The following is a 26,416-nucleotide window of genomic DNA, read 5'->3' on the forward strand; positions in this document are numbered from 1 at the left end:
CAGCCACACAAGGGGAAGAAATTTCATACCATGTACTATACATAAATCGACAGCTCCATATAGACCTGTGGAGATTATTGTGGTCCTTGAGCAGAGAAACCAATACTTACTCTTGAAAACCCAAAACAAATTACACTGAAGAAAGATGATAACATCGAAGGCTTGCATACAGTGTATGTCAGAAATGAAGAAATGTAATGAATATATTCTATTGCAATACAGCTTGAGTTCTCTTTTGGGGAATTTATACATTCTTTCTTATTTTGTTCTGCTTCCTTGAGCCCCAACCATCCATTCTTCAGGTAAAGCTGTTATGTCACCATCCTTGTTCATTTGTGGTTTGTTCTAAATGAGTGTTTTGAAAACATTCCTTTTTTCTTACCCAATCGTCATAAATTTTGAAACTTTGTACCCCGTATTAACTAATTTATTTTGTTGTTCAATTGTAAAAGATGTGGCGGACACCTAGCAGTCGCTTTTACCGACTTTTTATTACAATTTTGTTTTTGAAATGCATTAATTTTGTAATACAATGTAATTATGTAAAATATATATGATATGAAAATAAACTAACATTGCAGAAGGTGGACGTTAACGAGTTTATAAGCTTTTTTTTCAATAGTTCAGTTATCTAAATGCATGGAATAGTAATTTTATTAGTTATGGGTATTTCAATTTCATATGTACAATGTATGACAAATTAGAAGTACTCGCGGTGATGTTGTTCTCAGTTATTTTCATTTTAAGTTAATGGTCATTTGTTTTCTTTTACCTATGGAAAATGAAATATATCATAATTATATTATACCTTTGTTTATGATTATAAAGTCATTCAGTATTTCGCATTGTTAGTTTACGTAGGCTCTGATATTTGTTTCATTGATATTTTTCTCCCTTTTTGTTTTATTTTTTACTTTTGTAATTTTTCTTTCATATTCATCAAAATTAGCATCATGCAACTTTTGGAGTCATCATCCCCCCCCCCCCCCCCTCTGTCTATACTGCAAAGTTGACTTGATGTGGCGCTCTCACTCAATATCGAATTGTACCTGTTTAGTCCAAGTTAAAATCTTATGTGTAATGTCATTTAATCAATTTCTAAACCATATGCACATACTTTGGAAAATCATTTGTAATTCAGCCTCGGGCTCCAATGAATGATTCTATTCGATTAAATGAAGGTACTATCAACAAAAAAGAATAAATCTGAGAGCCTGTATTATTTCTAGTCACAATGCACAAGCATCACCAACAACAACTGTACCGTGCAGACTACCTAAATTCAAAGGACGCACCACCGACCAGAAGGTATCTCCTTCCTTTTTAAAGAGTGACCATTCTCACGATAAAAACAAATTTGTGACACTTTTACAAAGTCAAATGGCTTCCTTTGACATCCTTGAACACCGCTCCATGTTTGAAACTACTTTAACGAGGTACGTCAAAACAAAATTTTCAAGAAAATATCATAGGCCCTATCTAGACATGAAATATTAACAAGCTTTAGTATTAAAAGTTGTATGTTTTACGACGTTTCAACGACACAGTGATATCGAAAATTAGACGAAAATCAGAAGGGGCGAGAATGTGTATGCCTCATAAACCTTACTCACAGATTGGCTGCACATCGAAATAAGTGTGGTAAGATCAGACCGTTTTGTGTCAGCTGTTTGACAACTTTGCAACCTTTCTGATTTAAATCATGAATATAATGATGGGCAACATTAGAATTGCATTAATACATGGCAAGGAGGCACAATTTCTTCTGAAATTGATGTATTAAGCGAATAGCGAAAATTGACAGTGCGAGAAAATGAAGACCATGTCGTCATTCCCTCATCTAGTTTGGATATTTGATGATGCCTTTAATACAGTAATGATGCACTGGAAGCTTTGAAAACTCAAAACTCACACAGTTCTTGGCCAATTTTTAGAAAGCTTTTTCTTCACATGATTTGATTATTTTGTCAAATTGAAAAGCAACTCACAATCTATCGTGTTTTCTTTCCATTAAAATTATACTCTTAAGAGAGTTCATTCCTTGAACAGATTTACGATGACTTACCATACTTTCATTTCAATGACATATAGATATGCGGTTTCCCAGTATTTTTAATTTGTGTGCTTTTACTGAGACATACTCAATAAATAAATAAACTAATTCCTCCATTGTTGCCTTTGTATGTGTCTTCTGCGTATTACGCAAGATGGTATGCCTACTGTTTGTGTGATTTATATTACTATATTTTCAACGTTAAGGGTGATATTAACACTTGTTTGTGTTCCATGCGGTTGTCAAGGACTTTATGAATAATTAGTATCTTTGAAGAACAGAAAAAAAAAGTACAGTGCTAGTTTAACAAAGTAACGAGTACCCCTTTTTGTGGATGAATTGTAACTGATAGTCCAGTGTCCTCCTATATTCACTGTATGTTACATGTATATAGTGAACTTTAGATAAGTTTAAATGACAGGAAATGTGATTTAAATCCTCTTCGAGTCAGCCTTTTCAATGGACGATAAATAATGACACGACACATCCCATTGCCAATCATTATCATTTTATAGAAGTAATATTTCGGGAACGCCAAGTCATGTATCACCAGACGTATACAACCTCGAGCTTTAAATGTCAGCGAATCTTGTATAGAATGACGTACACGAGCTGATCGAGATGGATTTGATATTTATAGAAGTAGACAAGTGACCTGCGCGTCTGGAATTCCTTCCCAGCGTTCTGCACATCCGTCAGCACTGTCTGATATGGGTGAGTCTTGTGCGAGGTCCGCACATCTTGGTATTGCTTGGCGTGGAATATTACAGCAGCTCTTTATGACGTGCAAACAGCTACCATTTTAATTGGATAGAGTTGTAGATGGAGTTATCGGAAAGCTTTTGCCAGTCATCTTAGTAGTAAGTCTCCTTCTGCGATTATCAATGAACAAAGTAACATGCAAAAAAAAAATAAAATGAATTGTAATGAATGAACGGAAGGAGCCCAAGTAAATACATGCAATACCAAACAGAGCTCGTATCTATGTTTATGATAAATCCATAGAGAAAAAAAAATGTATATAGATAATAATGATATGTAGCATTTCCTTTTTATTTTGCATTAAAAAAAAGAAATGTTGGTGAACAAAAATTCTTTATAACAAAGTAATAGAAGAAGTCCATTGGTCAAAGATTATTTTTTTTTCCTATGCACAGAAGATTGAATGCGTGCACACTTCTGTCACTGTGAGTTACAAACAAATAAATTCTTTAACTGTCGTATGAAAGTGGTAACGAAATTTATCACGGCAAGTGACAGAATCCCCGTATGTACATGATTGGTTATTTCAATTATCGATGTAATGGAAACTGCAATTATCAAAGGTGCTTAGGTTATGCCATGCAATGAGATCCGGTTATACCATCCCTCCTTCTCCGATGACCCGTCTGCAAGATAGCAATACTCTGAAGAAGTAGACATACCGATTGAACGGCAGAAGTCTGATACGAGTTTGCGATCTGGCCTGGATAATAGACTGGATGAGAGAGAGAGAGAGAGAGAGAGAGAGAGAGAGAGAGAGAGAGAGATGGGGGAGAGGGAAGGGTGTGGGGAGAGGGAGGGGTGTGGAGAAAGGGAGGGGTGTAGAGAAAGGGAGGGAGAAAGGGAGGAAAGAGGAGACATGATGTAAAGGGGAAGGTTGAAGAAACGGAACGAGGCGACTGTTGGATGAATGGATGATACTCTATATGCTGGTAGGCGGAACTCAAGGGGAGAGGAAACATCCACCACCGAAGAATTCTTACCCTTCTTCATCGTCCATTTCTCTGTTCTTAATTCCTACTCATAAAGTAATAGCACAACGCATCTCAGTGATACCATCTCGTGGATTATTGATCTTGAGAACTCAGTTGAAAACTCAGAACTCAGAAGTAAGTCAGGTGAGTTACTCGTTCTCATATTTTACTCCATTATGTTACATGTGGACAGCAAACTTCCCCTAACACTATACGGTTCATCAATCCCCTTATCTAACCACCTATCGGTATGGAAGCAATGTACATTTCATGTTTTCGTGATTAATTTAATAGGATTTGGTGCTGTATTGAATTTTTAATTATCAATAAATACAGTGTAGGTCTAATAGAGGTGACAAAGATTTTGGGCTGTTCGAATATTTGAATGAATTTCTGAATACTAGTATCTATCGGTGTACATGCATTGTGGGCGTTTCATGTGTGTGTGTGTGTGTGTGTGTGTGTGTGTATGTGTGTGTGTGTATGTGTGTGTGTGTGCTTGTGTGATGCGTGCGTGTTTGAGAAAAATGGATGGATTACTGGTCCCTGTTACTAAGTATGTACAGCGTGTCCCAGAAAAAAACGAAACTGACTTTCATTGCAATTCTTTGCGATCATAATCATAATTTGCTCTATGAGATGTACATGGATTGAAAGATACACTTCTCTTCTTTCATGCACAACGCGTTGTTCATAATTCATGCATGACTGAGTTAGAACAATAGACAGTGGTGCTACTAAATTTTCATTTGCACGAGTAAATGGCGACTTTGAATGAATTTTTCAGACTTTTTCAGCAATCTTTTGCGAAAAATAAAATCATAGCTTTAATATCCATTTTTTTTAATGATATCCCATGCGTAAAAGAATTATCAACGCCTGCTCGAGAAAACTTTAATTTGAAAATATTCTTACATTTTAACCAGATGGATGGAGAGTAACAAAGGAGCAGTTAGCTTTCCTCCCGACGCCTGACCGACTTGGCAGATAACAATGACCTTCATGCTTCAATGAATCTACACAAACATGAAGGGAGGGGGTAAAAGAGAATGTTACAGACAATTCGGTTGTGAATAGGGTCGTAAATTAGCACGTGATCATGAGCTTGCCTGACCATGCAGCTAACTACAGAGCAAAGGGTGGTCATCAGCGGAATGTTTGGGAAGGTGGGGTGGGAGTAACGGACCGAAAAAAAAAAAACGTTCCGCGGCGCCCCCCCCCCCCAAAAAAAAAGACGACTTTCTGCCCTGCACTTGCACCTTTGAAATGTTAGAAGCGCAAGTTCAGTGATTAATAAAGGGATGTACCCTCTCTTTCTGCTTCGCCTCCCCCTTCAAAAACTTAAAAACCCTGTCAGTGATGAAGGACTAACCACGCGTGAGGGAAATGTAGAGAGGAAAAAAAAAACAGTGAAATAAGTTTGAGGTACAAAATCATCAAAATGTGTATCATTGTTGTAATGTTGCTTTCCCGTAACCATTGGACTGCGTGCAGCCTGAGAATACTCACGATATTAGTCTTCAATAATTGGTTATGTCTCATAGCTTATTCTAAATAAATGACAACAAAGGGCTGTCCGTCTCATAGAGCATTCTCTGTAAATACCCAACCCCCACCCACCCCAAACAACATTCACTGTAGCACTGCAGTTGTTATGTGTGAATTCAATGGTGCACAACGAGCCCATTGCCTACTGCTAAGTCGGGAGAGCTTGCTTTTTTTCTTCCACTATCCGTATCATAGAATTGGTAGAAATGAAGCATGCTTTCATACAAATTTTTCTCAAGCATGCGTTATTCATATTTGACGCGTATAAGGTATCATATGAAAGAAGAAAATATGAATATTTGAGTTATGAACTTTGTTTTTCGAAAACGTAACATTGAATGTCTGAAAAATTCACTTAAAGTCACCATTTGCGCGTGCAAATGAAAATTTGATGGCACCAATTTTCATTGTTGTAACTCAGTCATGCATGAACAATGAACATTAAGTTGTACATCGAATGAAAGGAGAAAAATTTATCTTTTCATTGATGTATATCTCATAAAGAAAATGTATGATTTCAATCTAAAAAGTTGCAGGGAAACCCGGTTTCGTTTTTTCTGGGACACGATGTATAGTAGGTATTTCCGTGGGATTTCAAACAGGATGTCTTTAGTTCGAATCCTGGAAGGTTATACACCCTTACCATGTTTAGGTCCTGCTGGTCAAGATGTTTTACCCGTGATGTCCGTCATGGTGTTCATCGCGTAATGACAGGATCAGCTAAGAACGATATTAACGCTGAAGCAGCTAGCATTCGAGTGCGACATCTTTTTTGTTGTTGATATAATGTAAATATAGAACGATTCTTTCATCAATACTATTTTACACATTGAGCGTATTACTATAAGTAGCCCCGGTAGGTCTCAGGGTTTATGCAAGAAGTTAATTAGATTGTCAGAGTGAACTGAAAACTTTACAAAAACAAAAACAAACTAGTGGATTGTGGGCAAGCCGTACTCTAAATGTTGAGCAATGGACATACCAGTAGCACGTATCAGGAGTACATCAATTGATACCTTAGCCTCAAGCTTGGGTTACGGCTAGTTTACCAATCAGCATTGCTGAGAATCCCATGCAGGTTAAGATAACAGGCTACTCGCCGTCACAACCTTTTATCAATATTTCAGGTAGATTAGTGTTGTATTTATAACGATAATTAATCTTAATTGTTATTGTTTGTAATACCCAAGAAAAATAACTTGAGTTTCATTTCATCTAATTAAATGAAAAAATGACATACAAGTAAGTTTGACGTATAGTGTCACAACTCGACTATTTAACAGGACACGCCTTACCATTTCACGTATTGCACCGGAATATGATTGTAGTTTGTTGCACAACCCAGCATCACCTAGCAACACAAAGAGGAAACAGTCCTTTACTTAGAAATATGATTTTACCCTGATATCATCCTGTCCTCAGACCGCAATACGTCCTCAAAATTGTGATTGCATTTTTTTTTTTTTTTTTTTAGAGGAGGATGTCTCTATTTAATTGCTTGGCTTGTGTAACTATAAATCATTCTCTTGTAATCAATTTACTTATCTCTCGTTTGGTTTGCAAAAGCTATTATATCCATTGTGATTTTCTTTTTCTTTTTAACAAATCCACAATCAATTAATGTTTTCTTGCTGAAGCATGCAAAAACTTTGGCGGGTAGCTTTCCACAGTCCCCCATCTTATATAAGTAAGTACTTTGTGACAAGGAAATTTTCTTTGTTTGTGTATGTGTGTGTGTGTGTGTGTGTGTGTGTGTGTGGTCATTCATTTTATGAAATGACTTACGGTTACCAATCTGGCTGATTTTATCAAATTGAAATACATCATTACAAAATGCTTCAAAGGAAAGATCTCCCACTAAAGAAAGAAAATAAATGCACGCGAGATTGCTAGGATACTCTAAACCGATATTAGAGCCGCGTGTTAACCATGTTAACACATACATAATTGTACCATGTCAATGTGGTTGCATAATAAAAAGATGTGACAATTTTCTCAAGAAAGTTTTATATAGATATAGCTTAAAAATGCCTGCATTTCTAAAGATTTTGCTAATGTTCATTTTTAACCTGGACATATCTGTTAAACTTAAATTGTCTAATTAAATTGTATCATTAACATGATATACTATAGAATGGCTCTTACACTTGTTTTTCACTTTTTTATTCTCAGTCTTCGCTTGATTCCCATAAGTGCACTCTCCCCTTAAATCAAATTTTTAGGTAACTGAATTATTATTATTATTATTATTACTATTATTTATAGTGCGCTTTTCCCACAAGGCCCAAAGCGCTTACAATCAATTCAAAATGTCACCTGGCTTGCCATGAAACCATTTATGAAATATTGAAGAGTATACATTGTATACTATTCTAAAAGGAATTCAAAGTTTATTCAATCAAAATTGTTTTTTGGATGGCTGAGATATCCAAAAGTAAAACAAAACGAAATGGTCCTAATAAAGGGTGGTTCCTACCTTTTATTGGGACATCTTTGTTTAGGGGATATCTTCGCCATTTTTGCAATAATTTTCATCTAATAATTTTGAATTTCTCCAACAATTATTTGGTCTTCAATACTTCAAGTGGTTTGTTATCTCGCAAAAAAAAAAAAAAGATTAAACCTGAATCCCCGTCTCAATTTTTATCAGCACAATGGACGAGAAACTGTCCGACGCCGAACTTCTTGATCTGGTGTCCTCGCTTCAACCCGAAGACTTCTACCCGATTGGCCTGAAACTCGATTACGACAAAGCTACACTGAGACGAATCAAGGCTGATCACCCAAACGATGATGGCGCTGCCTTCAAAGCTCTCATTCTCAGCTGGGAAAACTACGTCAGCGTGAAGCCAAAGACAGCTAGGCAAAGGTTGGCCGACACCTTTGCTTTCATTGAGAGGGATGATTTGGCGCAGAGAATTAAAGGTATCGTTCAGACTTAGCAAACAGAGTATATTTTAATTAGAATGAATGATTGAGATGAGGCCATTGTAACCAGATTTGATTAGATAATTCAGGATTCTAGGGTCATAAGACATCCTGAATGAACCAAAGTTTTATAGTTTCCATTAGAGTACGTTTTGCCTGCTGACAAAAAAAAAAAAAAATCCTGAAGGGTCGATGCTTGTTAGACAAAGACTGAACCCAAAATTCCAGACGAGATGAATGCTTTTTCTTCAGATCCACAGAATTGAAGTGAAATTGAATAATATTTCACTTCTTTACATTTCATATTCCATACTTCTACATTATTTTTGATGATTCCGAAACCATATTTCGATACCGTTTTCACAGCTGGTTCATCCAGACCTGGTAGATGTTTTTATGTGTATCAGGCTTCGCCATGTAGGCCTATGTGTCTCTGCAATGTAAAGGACGCGTCAAGGAAGAAGGGACTCAGAATACGGAGTTAACAGGATAGCAACCCAGCGATGCCATCATCTCTCACAAATCGCTGTTGGTGCAGTTTGAGCAATTTTCAACTTTGTATACATTGTATATGCATATATGTCTACTACAATAGATGGCTCTTTTAAGGTAAGCAAACAAGATAACTTTATACTTACTTTAAACTAACTATATAGGCGAGGTAGTGATGAAGTCATAGTTTAAATTCCTTCTTTTTCTGCGTACAGGCCAGCCCGTGACAAACGACGATACGTTTGAATACACCTGCAAAGATCACAAGTACAAGGAGGCAAGTTTCTACTGCAGGAAATGCAAAGCAATCATTTGTGAGAGATGTCTGGAAGATAACCATAAATCAAACTCATTTGTTGCTATCAATGATTACCATGTCGAACTTAAACAAAAGCTGAAAACCTGCGGAGGACGGATAGAAGACGTCCGAGAACGCTTGGAGAAGTTGCGGGACTCTAAAGTGAGTGGTATAATCACCGCCACTCATGTTGGAATTCAAGTAATGAAAGAAGGTATTTATAAAGCTTTCTCCGAGACACATGATTTGCTAGCAAAGGAGAGAGACTTGCTCCTCGAAAAGGCTACGGTTTTAGAAAAGTCAGCCAGTCCCAATGTTTATGGTTTCGCGCTATCGAAGCTAAAATCCTGTGAGCAAGCTCTAAAAGAAATTCAAGAGAACGGCCACTTTGTCAGTGACGCCGAAAAGTTTGAGAGTGCAGTAACGAAGATTGAAGTGATCAGGAATGCTCTGATGGGTGACGGCCCCCTGATGAACCTGAGCAAACTGGTGATGAAGTTTGTGCCCTGTACCTCCGCCTATCTAGGCCACTTGGAGGAGGCTTCTGGATGGGAGTTTGTTGAGCAGTTCGATTTACCTGAAGATAAGAAAGAAGAAATGAACGTCTGCATAAAGCTGACTGACCGCAAGGTAGTAGTAGGCTACAGACTCGGTGGGGCTGATATCATTAACCTAGACACGAAGAAAACTAGCAGGATTGCATACGACATTCGCATCAGTAGTATGGCGCTCATGAACAATGGGAATCTTATCCTGTGTACCACTGACAACAAGCTTGGAATCATCACACAGGAAGGCCGACGTGTATCCAGCTTCTTCTTTACACAAAAGACCAACAAACCATGTTGTGTCTGCGTGGACAGCAAGGACACTGTCTATATGGGATACTCTGAGTTCAGCAACATTGAAGTCTTTGAGCCTTCCGGTGGTTTCATCAAGAACATTGGAACAGTCTTACAACCGTGGTGTATGTCTATCATGAAGTCTGGTCACATCGCCGTCACTGAATGTACCGTAGGTCTACGAGATGCCGTCGAAGTCATGAGTCAAGATGGCCGTGCTATTGGGCACATTGTTGGCCGAGTGGGATGTTCTCCTTTTTCGACCTGCGATGAAATGGGCAATCTTTTCGTTGCCATGGTGACAAATGATGGTCGCGCCACGATAAGAAAATATGCTCCAACGGGTGAACATCTCGAGAGCGTGGTTGAAGAGTTGCAGTTGGAGTGGCATGAAAATCGTGAGTGGCTGCAACTGACCTGCCTTACTCCCAACGAATTTGTTCTCTGTGATCGTGGATCTGTCTACATCTACCGCCGAAAACCTACGCTTTCTATGATGTCTACTATCCTTGGAGATTAATAAGACTATTATTGAGAAACAGATCGCTTTGCAGTAAGGAATTTTTCAATCTAAGCTGTCCCGTATCCCAAAAAGAATAAAAAATACTTCAATATGGTGTTTGAAGTGTCATTAGAGAACAATAACAAATAGCCCCATGTCCCTTACTTTTAAAGAACTACACCTCAGCTCAATGTAAACGTGGAAACTTTGTTCAAGAGTCTCCGTTCGATACTTCTAGGCTTTGCTAATTCGCATCCACCCTGTTCCGTGACAAAATATATATATGCCATGCGGACTGAACACACTTATTTTCTCTTTATTTTTACACTCAATGTCACTCACATTGATCTGTTTTATCGGTTTTACGATGAATTAAAGTAAATATCTATAAGTCCTTAGACAAGATCACTAATCAAAGTCTCAACAGTTACCTTGGAAACTATTTCTGTCCATCCTTTCCCAATTTTGAAGGACGCTTCTGCGGTGTATCTCTTTATAAATTGTTACATCGCGTTTGAGAAATCTATTCGATTAAAGGGACTGTACAGTACTGGTTGAGGTGAGGATTCACGTTTATAACATTTTTGGTGAGATAATGAGAAACCTGTTATGAAATATGAAAGAGCGTGTAATTTCAAGAAGGATTCAACGTTTATTTGATGAAAATTGGCCTTGAAATGGCTGAGATATAAAAAAAGGCGATGCTAATAAAACTGACAGGCCACGACTTTCATTAGAATCTCTTTGCTTTTCCTTGTTTTTAGATATCTCAGTCATTTCAAAACCGATTTTCATCGAATAAACTTTTAATTTCCCTTAGAATTGTATGCTCTTTAACATTTCAGAGAGTGGTTTCTAAATATCTCGCAAAACGTCACAAGCTGAATCCTCACCTCAACCAGTACTGTAGAGTCCCTTTACGAATTACAAGTGATTTCATGCTCAATATGAGCTCTGAAATATTCTTGTGAAAAACCATATACATACAATGACATATGAACAAGCCGTTTACCTTCTGTGAAGTGTAACAATCAATAGCTTGGTGCTTTTTTGATCTATAAAGCTACATTTTATTTGAGTCAGGTTTATCTTTCGTTCAATTTATTATCCTCTCGTCAGCGATTGCAAGATTCAACACTGATGTTCCGAGTGAGTTATTAACGGTAGAAAAACATTCAGATGGTCATTAGTCACTTTGATTTTCATTTATGATTATCACTTCTCAACAAATGCCGTAGCGGTATAACACGTACAGTAGATTTCCTATAAAAAAAAGGATTCAAATTTCTTGCACTCATACACTTGAATATTAGGCTTTTATAGCATTTTAATTAGAATACGCTCAAGATCTCAGGATGTGCTGTGATGACATTTATTTTGTATGCATACTCGTGAATTGGTGTGCGATCACTCAAATTTATTTATCACAGTGTGGTACATGTATATGTCAAGGTATTACTACATGTAATATCATATGAAACTGACAATCAAACAATAGACGCAGTAACAGAAATGATGCGTGTTGAGCCATAATCGTCTATTATAATAGCTTGAAATTTTTACTTTGCTTTCTCTTTGCGATGAGATGTAACAACAAGGTCAAAGCAAAATAAGTATGATTTTTTTTTTTTTTTACGTGACGTAAGCGTTTTCTATAGAAAGCATAATGAAGTTGATATCAGTTTGAAACTATCAGAGTACAAAATGAGACACATAAACCTAATGGGTGTTTGTACGACCGTCACCTTAATTAGGGTTTTATACAAGAACTTTGCAGCAATTGTCATGCATCTGAAAACTGTTCAAGTGCGTCGGTTACCGTTTTCCTTTCCTATCGCTCTATTTGATATTAGATATGCAAACTGATAATAGAAATATACATGCAGTCATTGACTGACTCCTGTATGATATGGGCTATGTAAACTAAGCAGTTTTTCATGTGCTTGTGACTTCCACACGCCTCGTAAACTCCCATGTCAGGACTTTGTTTACCCAACAAATTTTAAGACTTTATACTGTTCTACTAATCTGTGAGATGCGCCTGATAGCTACAAGCAATTGTGTGTTCACCTTGATGAAACTGAAAATAAAGTACAACTGTAATATGAATAATGGTCCGGATGTTTAAACAATTTATGCTGAGTTAATCACTGCCATATTTATGACTCTCTGAGATAATGAAAAACGTAAAACGTGAAATCATGGGAGAGAGAACATAATAAACCCTCCAATGTACTGTCGGCCCTACACTCAGGGACTTGAATTTCCTCACTCAATCACGAAACCAAGCTAACCGAATAGAATAAACGTATGGGCGAACAAGTCAAACTCAAAGTACGTGTGCTGTAGGCATATATATATATATATATATATATATATATATATATATATATTATATATATATATATATACATATTATATATATATATATATATATATATATATATATATATATTATTCTCTTTTTTTAATTATCCATATTCTCTACATGCCTATGTACGGTGGGAATGTAAAGATATTTCAAAACATTCCACCAAACAAATCCCAGCAGTAAATACAATTTTGCACGTATACCGTGTGTCTCAAAAAAAAACAAAACAAAAAAACTATACACTTTTGAAATGGCTGCCAAATAAGAAATACATTGTATATGATTCTGGGAGAAAAGTCAGAAAATAGCGCGCTATTTCAAAACATCGGGCTAATGTGAAAACACCTTTTGACCTGAAGAATAAATAGCTTAGATCTTTGACATTTTTTTTTGACAATCCATAATTGAATATTCAATGTTACATAATCCCTACCTATCATATCAACTTCAGTTTTGTAAGCTCCAACGAACTCACCTCTCGCAAAATTGGAAGGCTAATTCCTGCGCAGCCTAATTTTCATACCCTTTACAAAAGTGAGCAGTGCTCATTCAAGCATGAATTATTTTTGGACTTTTTGGTGTCATATGAAAGTTGAGTCCATAAGCTATTCATACATATAAACCTTTTTCCCCAGAATCATATATTTCTTATTTGGTAGCCATTTCAAAAGTGCATATTTTTTTTTAGACACACGGTATAGAAAAAACAAACAAACACACACACACACACACACACACAAAAAACCCTGATGGATGAGGAATGATAACGAATACTTCTAAATAGGTCCTACGCATAGTTCTGATAGTCAGGTGTTTAATGTGAAAAGCCATGATTTGCAGACAAATGTTAAGTTTTCTAATAATACAGGTAATAAGTGATATAAAGTAATGGTGTCATTTCTCTTAATGTGAGGATCAGTTCAGTCCAGATCCCAGTGATTTGGGGCGATAATTACACCACGCCTTTCAGTAAAGCGTCCACCATGGCATAGGTGCGCAATTTGCGGGGAACCTTGTACTGGTTGGCACTTGCTCCTGTGTTTTCCAACAGATAGTTCTTGAGATCGTCAAAGGTTCCTGGTCGAACAACGAAGACTCTTGGATGTGAGATGGACACTTCGCGACGGAGCCGTTCGTAGTCACTGTTACGCAGACGCAACTCTTCGTCGATCTGGTTGGGACGAAATGAAATGTGAAGAAAAATTGAACATTTTTTTAGTTTTTACTAAGATTATCTGAGAAAATCGAGAAGTATTCTTCCTTATTCCCGATAGAGCAGTTGCCTTTACTTAACTTGCTATTCATATATAGATTTGAAGCAAAACATCGGTATGTTTATGCAATAAACCTGATCAGAAACGAGGAAATGCAAATGTGTATATATCAGCAAGTCATCCCCCAGTGGATGGGGCGCAACTTGCGGCAAAGTTTACAGAGTCACGAGATTTTTTTTTTGTCCTTTCATTTTAAGCAGGGATGAAGTTTACTATGTTGTAGAACAATTACAAAGTTACTTATGTGTGAGGAGAAAATTCTGTGTTCACACTAAATCAATCTCCTTGATTGATCACAGGTCGCTTAAACTCTTCCTCAAGTCATCTATGACACAAACTCAAAGCATGATCAATCCGCATAATTCTTTTCACATGGGTGAGTAAGAATATACAAGTATATAATGCAGAATTTGCAACTTGTAGAACAAGCACAATAATCAAATATATTAACCCAGTTCATGGGCAAGTCTCTAAAAAAAAAACCACACACACACACACAGTGTCGAACTCATAGTGTCGAACTCATAGTGTCGAACTCATAGTGTTGAACTCGTGGACCTTGTTTGTCTAATGTCAAACAGGCTCATGGCCCTTTTTTGCCTAGTGTCAGATTTGTGGGCCTTGTTTGTCAGCTGTCAGACTAATACCATGGTCCTTATTGCTTATAGCTCATGGGCTGTATGGCTTATGGATTTTTTTTTCAACTCGTGGGCCGTATATGACTCGGTAGGATGACCCTCCTTATTCCCCCTGATTTGGAATGGAAAATATACAAATGTCTTTCACCTTTACTCATGATTGCAAAATATCCACTTGAATATTCTTTCTCAATGAATGAGGAATAGAGTGACACCCATGCAATGGTACATACTGCTCGCTTTTCTGCATCCGAAAGAGGTTTGCCTGTTTCCAGTAGCTCGATGAAGAAGAGGTAGTAAGGAGCTAACTCGTCCGGTTCGACCACTGGTCATACAAACACAATAATGATAATCACGGGAAACAAGTGGTACAAACAATTATGATTAATTTCATGGACAACAAACATGGGGCGTAGATTCCGTTTTCCTGGCGAATATCGCAAAGGCACTATGAAACGAAGAACTTTTTTTAAATCGAATAATATTATACATGTTGCTATAGCTGTTTTCAATCAGATTATAGAACAGTTAAGTACGTTATTGTAAATAAAATGATACCCTGTACCGTGTAAATTGCTTAATCAATGTGCCCCGATCAAAGGATTTTTTTTTTCATTGAATGTCTGTCAGTTTGTCTGTGGAAAAATTGAAATGGACGGTTTTCCAAGCAGAATGACCAATAGTCAAAGTGGAAAAAAACCGTGATGATATTGTTAAAGGCGAAATTAAGTCGTCATACCTTGGCAGTCCTGAGAAAGAATCGTACTTTCAGCCACGGCGAATTCCAGCATGCATCTGCCAGGCCAGCGGTTGACTGCTGCTCGCACACTCTCCAATACCACGGTTTGGTCCAGCTTCTCAAAACGGAGGTTCAGCATTTGACCGGTCCTACACAATAAGGAACATGTTACATTGAAAACATTTGGAGACTTTTTAATAAATCTAATCAAAGTGGAAAATACGCTAAACATATATGGAATAATGCTCTCCGAAATGATTCTGAAGAGATAACTATTATCCCTGTCACATCAATACAGCATGCGTAAAGAAATAAATAGATAAAGAAAAGGCTGACCTGTACAGGAATTCGATGACCGGCGCATTCTCGTAGAAGTCCTCGACTCGCACCACGTCCCCCATCCGATACCGATAAAGTCCAAAGCCTTGAGTGACGACTATTTCGTAATTCTGTCCTTTCTCAACCTCGTTCAAGAAGAAGGTTTGTGGTTTATCGAGACTCCTGTAGCCAACAGAAATTATTTTGATGTTTTCTATGTTTCTGACATATGCTTGAAAAACGTCGCTAGGGCAACAAGACCCCGCATCTACAAAACGTCAATTGTCAGTAGGAAAAACAACAATAACAGCAGAAAAACAACAATAACAGCAGAAAAGCAACATGAAAGCCAAAGAACTGTCTCAAATGAGATAGCCTTTCCTTTGACATGCCGTGGTCGTTTCATTTTGGGGGTAAGACAACTAGGATTTGGACAGAACAGCACTTAACTGATTACTGACCATGACTACGCGGAAAAGTCATTTTCAACAAACTTTGAGATACAAAGTATTGTCACCTCAGTGACAAAAAGTCCTCTCCTCTCTTAATAGTGTGGCTCAACACTCTGATCTCCTTCAAGAGTTCTCAGTATGATTAAGATCATTCCTTATTTCAACTATATGTAACATCGACATTACTGATGGAATAATATCCAACTTTGCTTTGGAGTATTCTTTTTTTTTTAAATTCCTGAAGTAATCATATATTACAGCGTCATTTCATTTTCCCTTTTACGTAGAGTTGATGATCCTGAAATTAACTTTTGAAACTCACATATCTTTCTCTCTGATGAATTCAAACAAAATCTGCTGGACGAGGGGGAGGTAGCCGTTCCTGACGAACTTTGGCCCTGGGCCGACACACATGAAGGCCTCCGAACACAGGTAGGCTAGTGTAACCAACGGGAGTCCTGTCGCCAAAAGCGTTGGTGAATAAACACAACAGTATAATCATGAATGCTTAAATAGGAACATCTGTTGTTGTATTTGCTGCCATTAAGTAAACTCAGATTAGTGACTCATGTCTTTCTTCGCGTCCTAATAAATTGCTTCACCAGAGAAGAAAATCAATATAATTAGGTTTCTGTTAGGCGTCTACTTTTGCTTATTAAGGTGAATACCGGTAGAAAGTGTTGACGCTTTCCTTCACAGAGATATGCATGCAAAGCTCTGAAAAGCATATTTTATTTAAGAAAAAAAAATGAACCTTGAATTACACGTTAGCTTCATTAAATGGGTTTTTACCGAATGACTCTTAAGCTGCACAAGGCAACTGAACAGACCGATTTTGTACCTTCAGCATATGTCTGACTAATCCGCGGCCAGCTTCCAGACGAATCGACGCCATGGATCCCACGAATGCGAGGCCAGATTCTCTGGATAATCCGTCGAAAACCTTTTTCAAACTCCTTCTCAAGTTGAGCGGCTCTCTTCGGGTCGGCTCCGTGTCGGGCGAGGTCTTCGGAGAGTTTTCGGCGTATCTCGGCTGGGAGCTTCAGTGCTGGGTTAAGAGTTCCATGTCTTATGTCATAGACGAGCTGTTTCCAGTTGGTTTCCAACATTTTCATGGCACTTTCCAAAAAGTGGACAAACCCCAATACCATGGAACCTATATCTGGATCAAGGAGACTAAAAAGTAGCTGCACATAGGCCTATAAAGCTTCATGCAAGGTGGTAATCTTGAATCCAGCTGGAGGAGTGGAGAAGCCACTCAGACCCCAATCGTACCCTTCAGCAATTGTGGCTCCTGTCTCAATATCTACTCCTGACTTCGTTTTCTGAATTTCTGGTGCAACATATAAGTAGAGGCTCTTCCTAAGTGCACCAACTTGATAAAGATCATTATAGACATAGTTCAAAATGGCCATGAACTGCATTATGATATCCATTCGTTTAATCTGCGGGATGTATTTGGATTTGCCTGTTGTTCCAGTTGTCCTGATGTATGACGTTGGCTGACCGTGAATGAGGACATCTCTCTCACCTTCCATCATTCGATCAACGTAGCTCCGGAAGTGTTCATAGTTTGTGAGAGGATGTTGTCTGCGAAATTGTTCAAGTGAATTTATCTCCATGAGACGGTGCTTGCGCCCGTACTCAGTGGCTCCATTCCGCTTGATTATTTCCCGCAAGAGGCGCTCTTGATGGTACATTGGATTCTTGCAGTGATCAAAAAGCTTATTCAGTTCTCTCTTTCCAAAAAATGTCATTAACAAGCTTATAATGAAGTGAGCTGTCACAGTCGTTAAGCTTTGACGATGTGTTGGTTGTTGGATAAGAATCCAGAAATAAAGAAATGCTGTAAGTAGAAGACATAGGCCAAGAGTTCCTATAGGGAGATAAGACAAATATAAAATGAAAGTACTATTTGCAAATAAACATGGAATTGTGTGAAAGAAACTTTCCGATTCGTTAACAACAGTGATTAATGAGACATCATTACTAATGAGATAACTATGAGCAAACATCTTCGGACATGGAGATATGGACACTCACGAAGGAGGAATGTCTTAAAGTAAAACATCATTTCGGGAAAGTATTAGCAATTGCCGTGATTCTCACAGTAAATATTGATAGGTTTTGAAAGATTTATGTTTTGAAAGATCACTTTAATCGACAGATTGTCTATGAAAGTATTCAAGTGGTTTGACAATCGTTCATTCAAAGTAGCACAATATAGAGCGGAAACTGCTAAAAGAACAGGTTTGTCGCTCTTGCTATTTTACATTTTATATTCCGCTTCATTTTTGAAGGACAATCACCCTCTGAGTACTCCACGTCTAAATTACTATGTGGACTGCTGGAAATTACCAGACATGAGACGAAGCCACAGCCTCGGTGAATCAGACAGAGCAGTCCAGAAGAGTAGTCCGGATAGGAGAAATAAAGAGGTGCTCAGTACTCTCAGACGATTGTAAAGAGAATAGGACGCCATGATGTTGTGATGTCTTGTAATGTGACTACTTCAACCGAAGGAACCTGAACTAAGGCCAACACAAGAAAGAATGCGGAGTCACTTGGAGTGAAGTGAACATTTGATACTCAGAGTCTATCAATACAGATCTCATTTTACCCGAACTTCGAAATTAAACATTTCTTCGGTCACACACATCACTAGCCAATTGGAGATATAGTCTGACATAGGCGCCGGAAGTGGGGGGGGGGGGCAGGGGGGGCGGCCGCCCCCCCCCCCAATCCAAAAAGTGGGGGGGGCAAAACGCATTTTTGCCCCCCCAAAAAGCCCCCCCCCCCCAAAAAAAAAAAATAATAATAATGATAATAATAAAAATAAATGAATAAATAAAGAAAATAAAATAAATATGTATATATATATGAATAAAAGGGAAAAAGTATGGCTACAAACGGCAGCTTTTGGACTGTAAAATGTCAAAATTTTCAAGCTCGCTCGCTTCGCTCGCTCGCATCCAGCAGTTGAGCCCGGTGCGCATCCCCCTTAATTTCTAAAGCGAAAAACATAGCTACGACGGCAGTTGTTGGACTCTAGAATGTCAAAATTTTCAAGCTCACTCGCTTCGCTCGCTCGCATTGAATCGTTATGCCATTCTCCTAATGTTGCTGACAGTAATTGCCAGTAGTTGCGCCCGATGCCCCCACCCCTTAATTTCCAAAGCGAAAGATAAATATAGCTACAAACGGGAGTTTTGGGACTGTAAAATGTCAAAATTTTCAAGCTTGCTCGCTTCGCTCGCTCGTATTGAATCGTTATGCCACTCTCCTAATGTTGTTGCCAGTAATTGCCAGCAGTTGCGCCCGATGCCCCCCCCCCCCCGCCCCCCATTAATTTCCAAAGCGAAAGATATAGCTACAAACGGGAGTTTTGGGACTGTAACATGTCAAAATTTTCAAGCTCGCTCGCTTCGCTCGCTCGCATTGAATCGTTATGCAACTCTCCTAACGTTACTGCCAGTAATTGCCAGCAGTTGCGCCCGATGCCCCCCCCTTAATTTCCAAAGCGAAAGATATAGCTACAAACGGGAGTTTTGGGACTGTAACATGTCAAAATTCTCAAGCTCGCTCGCTTTGCTCGCTCGCATTGAATCCTTATGCCATTCTCCTAATGTTGCTGCCAGTTTATTGCCAGCAGTTGCGCCCGATGCACCGCCCCATCAATTTCCAAAGTGAAAGATATAGCTACAAACCCCAGTTTTGGGACTGTAGAATGTCAACATTTTCAAGCTTGCTCGCTTCGCTCGCTCGTATTGAATCGTTATGCCATTCTCCTAATGTTGCTGCAAATAATTGCCAGCAGTTGCGCCCGATGCGCCCCCATTTATTTCCAAAGCGAAATATATAGCTACAATTAAAACTCCAGTTTTGGAACTGTAGAATATCAAATTTTCAAGCTCGCTCGCTTCGCTCGCTCGCATTTTATTGTTATGCCATTCACCTTATGTTGCTGACAGTATATAATTTGTCGATCGTTTCACACCGTCAGTCCATAATCCACGTAAGGAAAACTTACAATGTTCCTCAATGACTGCGTTGTTGAATGTATCACATTCCGTAATGTATTGTAGTCCCATTATTGCTCACGCACACACGCACAAGCATACAGACCGTCAAAATTACTTGATGGTTCCCCCCATGTTTCGACCCACCGTACGCCACTTTACATATATATACATATATATCTATACTCTCTACTCCCGACCCAACACACCGCCCTGGGCTGGGGCTACCAGCGGCAGGGGATGGCTGGGCTCGCGCCCGGTCTGTAAGACGCGAGGGGATTTGGTTAGTGCACTCGTATAAATAGACACACCTGCCACATCATCAGCAATTCGTCAGGTTAATTTACGGACAAAAATTAAGAAAACGTTACATCAAATTCATAAAATTAATTGCCTTTTATTCAAGGGGAAAATCTCCTCTTGTTCAATCAATTTCTATCAATGATTACTTGACACTGGCGATTCAAACACTATTACACAATTTAACTGGGCATGCGCATGACAATCTCATCTCGGTTATTGTACTTACATACAGCTTCGGGTGCAAGTGCAAAAGGGGGGGGGGGGGGGTTAATTGGGAGGGGAAATTGTCCGTGGATAACTGCAGTCATTTACGGAAGTCCTTCCTTCGCTCAGTCCTTTTCGCTAGCGCTACATGTAACTCTGCTGATGGCTGCCTTCGTCGCCTTCGACCCGTACCGCTTCCGTCGCACCGGCGGCTCGTCGCAGCATCTCCCTGACGGCTGGTATGCGGCTGCGTCGATCTGGCTGTCTGGGCTTCGCTTCACTTGCTCCTCGGCCTCATCGGGATATTAGTGGGCATCAGGGGTGGGGGTTGTGCACAATTCACAATCACTTTTTACACGGCAACTCGTCGGACAGTGGTACAGACAGGCGTTCCCATTCGAATCAGATTCCGATTGTTCCGCTAATTATATTGTCATTCGGAATTGCAAGCCGTTCCCCACATCAAAAATTAAAGTCGGCCCACGGCAATTCATATTAATAAATAGTCTGGCAGAAATCAATCATTGTTCAGGACGACACCCCACTGTAATTCAATTCAGTCCACCTGTGTGTTGCCAAACTCGGTCTTTCCTCACAAACGTTCAGAAGGAAATTATGCCAACGGGCTACATCTTTAATTCTGCTGCTCTGAGGACTTCATCCTTGCTAAACTTCAAATATCTGACAGAGTTCTCTCTCGAGCCGGGCAAAAGTTCTCGCAAAAATTGCTCGCAGAAATCTCTCCAAAATGTGTGCAGAAATCTGGGCGGAATTTCCCCCAAAAGTGGGTGCCGGAAATTGTCTTGAAATGTCTGCAAAAATCTATCTCGAAATGTGCAAAATTCTCCTGAAATCTAAAATTCTGAAAAATCTCTCTACAATGCATGCCCTTTTAAACTAACCCTTGAATCCCTCCTACAATTCCATTATCCAATCATTTTAATTAATTTCCCACACCTGAATTATTGACAACCCTCTTTCGACCAATCCGCTTACCTGTCCCCAACTTGACCCTCTCCTCTCACCTGCGTAACCTACCTGCGTTTCGAACCCAACCTGACACTCTCCCTTCCTCCTAATATTTATAAAACAAAACCTAGCTTCGCTACGAGCCCTTTAACTTACTCCTCCAGTAGGATTCCCAATTTAACTCGCACTACCACAATATTCTCGTTAAACACCTCAACTCCTCGTCAAACATCTACTCCTAACATCCTGCCGGTCCTATCTATTTCTTTATTCCCTTAAAATCACCTGATGTCTATCAAATGTCCTTCTTCTTTATTCCCTTTGTCTGATTCCCTACACTGTCCTACCATGCCCTAAACCCGCTGTCTGAACCTTATTCCCTTCCCTTTTATTCTCTTTACTCCTTCACCCTGTGCTTTGCCCTATCTTCTTCCTAACCTTCTAAATTTTTATTATTTTCTTTATAATACCCATCCTATTCGGAAGCCCCCTATTTTCAGCTCGTTACATCTTCCCCCCTGTTCACAAAATGATGTCCTCATCATTTCCCATCAGCCCGGTCTTGCTTTCCCTACCCTTTAACCAGGAATGCTTGTGGGGAACCTACACTGTCATGTCGCCAGCCACTGTCCGCGAAAATATTTACAACATATATGCATAACATCAAACCCTAACCACATGCCACATAAATTTCAACAACACAATGACTCCTAAACTGAACACTCATGACATTATACACTATTCAAACGGAGGCACAGCGTTCCAGCCAACGAAACCTCCCATAAAGAGGCAACCACATGCTTAACCAAAGCATTTTCCGAATTTCTTACCGCTACGACTATTTACATGCACTGGTTGATGCTCGCGAATACAATCAAATAAGCATATAATCATCGTAATATCATTCACAACATTAAATAACGTCAACCAAAACGATGAATGGGTAGGCTAAATTCTGGCCCACCTTCCTATATAATAACATCACATCAATTTTCCGAAGCACATCTCCTTAATTGTTGCTTCATTACAAAAAAAACTATCCTCCTTCACTACACCGTCAACTCGATGACCAATCGATTATGTGATATGGAACATCGGTGACCGCCCCTAAGGCACATATCCATTAACAAATTAACAATATTCCCTATGCGAACGTAAGGGCAGCAAACTGGTAGGCTAAAATTGGCCAATTTCCTATTCAGAATTGCTACATTGACTTGTCAGCACAAATCTCCTTAGTCCTTGCAAAGGTACAAAAAATATATCCTACTTCCAACTCCGTCAGCTTGATTACTAAATCGATTAAAAGAAATAGCACATCAACCGACCGCTCCGTAACACAAAACACAACATCATCTAAACATTACATTATAAAACACAAAGCATAAAAACAGCAAAGCCAGCAGGCTGAATTTGGGCCATTCGCCTATTTTGAAATTACTGTATTGATTTATGAAAATCACAAATCTGCTTATTCTGAACTAGGGCGTCCCCTATATGGAGACTCCGCATCTTCCTCCAATTGGAGCATAATGAAACGTAAACACTCTGCAATATAGCGCTTTGCAACTCTTCTCACATTATCATTACAAAGCAACACTAAAACCAATACAACAATACTTTCTGTTACAGATAAGAAAGCAAAAATACACTTCACTAACAAAATTATACACAAGACATGAACAATAGTGGACCTACTTAAGGTCTCCACAACTGGCTGTACAATACCTCTTTGTACTTGGGAATACGCCAACCTCTCGGGAGCGCGGGAGCACCTTTGTGATCTCCTCAAAGGAGGATCTTCCTCTAACGAGGCGGCTTCTGGCTCGTCCCGAGGGGCAGGCACGTCCCCTGGGGCTTCAACTTGTTCCTCAATTTCTTCGTTACACGGTTTGGTATCTACTACCTCTTCCAATTCAATACATTCTTCCCTATCCTTACTATCTCCTTCCCTAGCCTCTGTTGTTACATTATCAATGGATGGGTCCAACTCCCTAACATTATCCTGCGATCCATTGTCAATTATTTGATTAATTTCCCCGGTGACATTCGGCTCTACACGCCAAGCGACGGCCTCACCCAGCCCTACATCCTGGGGTTCATCCTTTACTACTTCAATTTCACTTGGGGGAGGGGAGCTGACATTTTGTTTTCGCTTGGGGCTGACGGCCCGGGTCACCTTAATGGGAATAAAATTACAAAGCATTAATAAATTTCTATGGAGCATTTGCATCCTCTTTCCCCCCGTTTCTGATCTTACTTGATACACCGGTATATCTACGTTGGGCTGCCCCACTACAATATGCACATCCCTACCCCACCTATCGGCTATTTTCTGTCTTCCCTTTAACCCTACGTTACGCACTAATACCCTATCCCCAACTTCAAGTTTATTCTCCCTAGTGTTGGCGTCGTACCTTTTCTTATTCTTATCTTGGACTAACTGATCGGTTTCCACCGCAAGTTTGTAAGCATGTTCCAGTCTTTCTCGGAGGCACGCCACGTACTCATCGGAGGAGATAAACTCCTCTCCTTCCCTAGCCCCTAACAAAGCATCTACGGGCAACCTTGGATGGCGTCCAAACATTAAGAAAAATGGGGAGTGTCCAGTGGACCCGTGCTTGGTAGAATTATATGCATGGACGAGAGTTGACACATGCGCTTTCCAATTCCGTTTCTGCTCTTCAGGCAAAGTGCCGAGCATTCCCAACAGCGTTCTGTTCATGCGCTCGCAGGCGCCATTACCCTGGGGGTGGTAGGGGGTTGTCCTAGTTTTCTTTACACCGACCAACTTACATAATTCATTTATTGTCTGGGATTCGAAATTGCGACCTTGGTCAGAATGTAACCGCTCGGGGAAACCGTAGGGGAGAAAAAAGTGCTCATACAGTGCTTTTGCTGTAGTGGTAGCTGTTTGGTTCTTAGTCGGGACGGCGACGGCATACCGAGTGAAATGATCGGTTATTACCAAAATATTTCCGCAACTGCCCTGACCCTCTTCCACAGCAAGGAAATCCATACAAACTAATTCCATTGGGCGTGTGGTTCTAATGTTCACCAAAGGGGCTGTGTTTTGCGCTGCCGGCGCGCCCTTCCTGCGCACGCACCGCTCACATGTTCCTACAAAATGCTTCACATCCTGCCCCATGTGAACCCAATAAAATCTACTTCGGACTAAATCCAGTGTCTTCTCAACACCGAAATGACCATGTTTGGAATGTAATAGATCTAACACAAACTCCCGTCGGCTTGCAGGCAATACCAGCTGATATTGGGTGCTTCCATCTACCAGTCTTCTCCTATAGAGTACTCCCTCCCGTAATTCTAATTTATCCCATTCTCTCATTAAACATTGTACCTCTGGACTTTCCCTCTTTAATTCCCTCCTTGGGGGTAACCTATCACTCGATTTCAAATCAATTACTCTACTTATGTGGGGGTCGGTCCGCTGTTCCTCGCACCAATCAAGGGGGCCACCTAAGGGGTCAGCGTCATTCGTATCTGGGGAGGGGGGTGGGGCGTGTACCAGTCCGTCATGTCCTACTACTTCCACTAAGGGGGTACCTGTTTCTCGGGCTTCTCCTAGCCCCTGGGCCACGGCGGTGATTACCGAGTGAACTACTGTGGGTGCCACATCACCCTCTGTCTCCTTACTATGGGACTCTGTCTGGGGGTGGGGGTTCCTTGACAAAATGTCAGCGTCGATGTTAGTCCTACCTGTTCTGTAAGTCAAGGTCAACTGATAATTTGCTAAAGCAGCCAACCATCGGTGTCCGGTCGCGTCCAACTTTGCAGTGGTCAACACATAGGTCAGGGGGTTGTTGTCGGTGTACACATGGGTCTCGTTACCATAGAGAAAATCGTGGAACTTCTCCGTAACGGCCCACTTAAGGGCTAAAAACTCTAGCTTATGGGCGGGGTAATTGCGCTCTCCCTTGTTAACTGCGCGGCTACCGTACGCAATAACGCGCTCCCTCCCTTGATTGTCCTTCTGATATAACGCGGCACCTAAACCGGTCCTACTCGCGTCCGTGTGCAAAATAAAAGGCTGGGAAAAATCCGGGTACTGTAACACTGGGGCAGAAGTTAATTTGGCCTTTAATGTTTGAAACGCTTCCGCTTGCCGTGCCCCCCAGGTCCATGGTGGGGGTGGTTTCATGCTCTTCTTTCCCTTCTTCCCCCCTGTCCCCCCTAATAATTCGTACAATGGGCGCGCTACGCGGGCAAAGTTCGGCACGAACTTTCGATAATAGCCGGCCAAACCTAAAAAAGCTCGCAGCTCGCGTTCGTTTGTGGGGGTAGGCCATTGATCGATGGCGGCCGTTTTCCCAGGGTCCGTTGCTATGCCCTCCTCCGAAATCACGTGGCCCAAATAACTAACCTTCGACTGTAGTAAGTGACATTTGGAGGGCTTCAGCTTGAACCCATGGGTGGCCAATCGGTCAATGACCTTGCCCAAGCGCTCGGTGTGTTCTTCTAAGGTGCTACCAAAAACTATGATGTCGTCAAGGTATACAACGCAGCACGTGTGATTTAACTCACCTAGACACCTCTCCATAGCCCTTTGGAAGGTCGACGGGGCATTGCAGAGTCCGAAGGGCATCCGGTTACACTCCCAATGACCAAAAGGGGGTGGTAGAACGAAGGCAGTCTTGGATTTATCCTCCTCCGCTATTTCGATCTGCCAGTATCCCGCCTTCAGGTCAAGGGAGCTAAACCACCGGGCACCC

The 26,416-nt window shown here is 40.1% G+C and overlaps 1 protein-coding gene and 1 pseudogene across 1 annotated transcript; one reads left to right on the forward strand and one right to left on the reverse strand.

Moving 5' to 3' along the window:
• The first annotated feature begins 3,860 nt into the window (after positions 1–3,860).
• LOC139711321 (uncharacterized) lies at positions 3,861–11,761 on the forward strand. The gene is made up of 3 exons (XM_071623220.1): positions 3,861–3,933; positions 7,988–8,262; positions 8,973–11,761. The coding sequence occupies exons 2-3, from the start codon at positions 7,992–7,994 to the stop codon at positions 10,415–10,417; spliced, it is 1,716 nt and encodes a 571-aa protein (XP_071479321.1). The 5' UTR covers positions 3,861–3,933; positions 7,988–7,991; the 3' UTR covers positions 10,418–11,761.
• A 1,175-nt stretch (positions 11,762–12,936) lies between these two features.
• LOC139711312 (uncharacterized) lies at positions 12,937–18,684 on the reverse strand (annotated as a pseudogene).
• Between the last annotated feature and the right edge of the window lie 7,732 nt (positions 18,685–26,416).

The sequence above is a fragment of the Diadema antillarum genome, unplaced genomic scaffold, assembly GCF_040938485.1.
Source record: "Diadema antillarum isolate AM-2024a unplaced genomic scaffold, OU_Dant_1.0 seq00001642_RagTag, whole genome shotgun sequence".
NCBI classification, from domain to species: domain Eukaryota; kingdom Metazoa; phylum Echinodermata; class Echinoidea; order Diadematoida; family Diadematidae; genus Diadema; species Diadema antillarum.

Excerpts from the sequence above, each read along its gene's own strand:
- LOC139711321 (XM_071623220.1), top strand. The coding sequence starts at position 7,992 with ATGGACGAGAAACTGTCCGACGCCGAACTTCTTGATCTGGTGTCCTCG. Across the intron at positions 8,263-8,972 it reads TTTGGCGCAGAGAATTAAAG|GCCAGCCCGTGACAAACGAC; the intron begins GTATCGTTCAGA and ends TTCTGCGTACAG.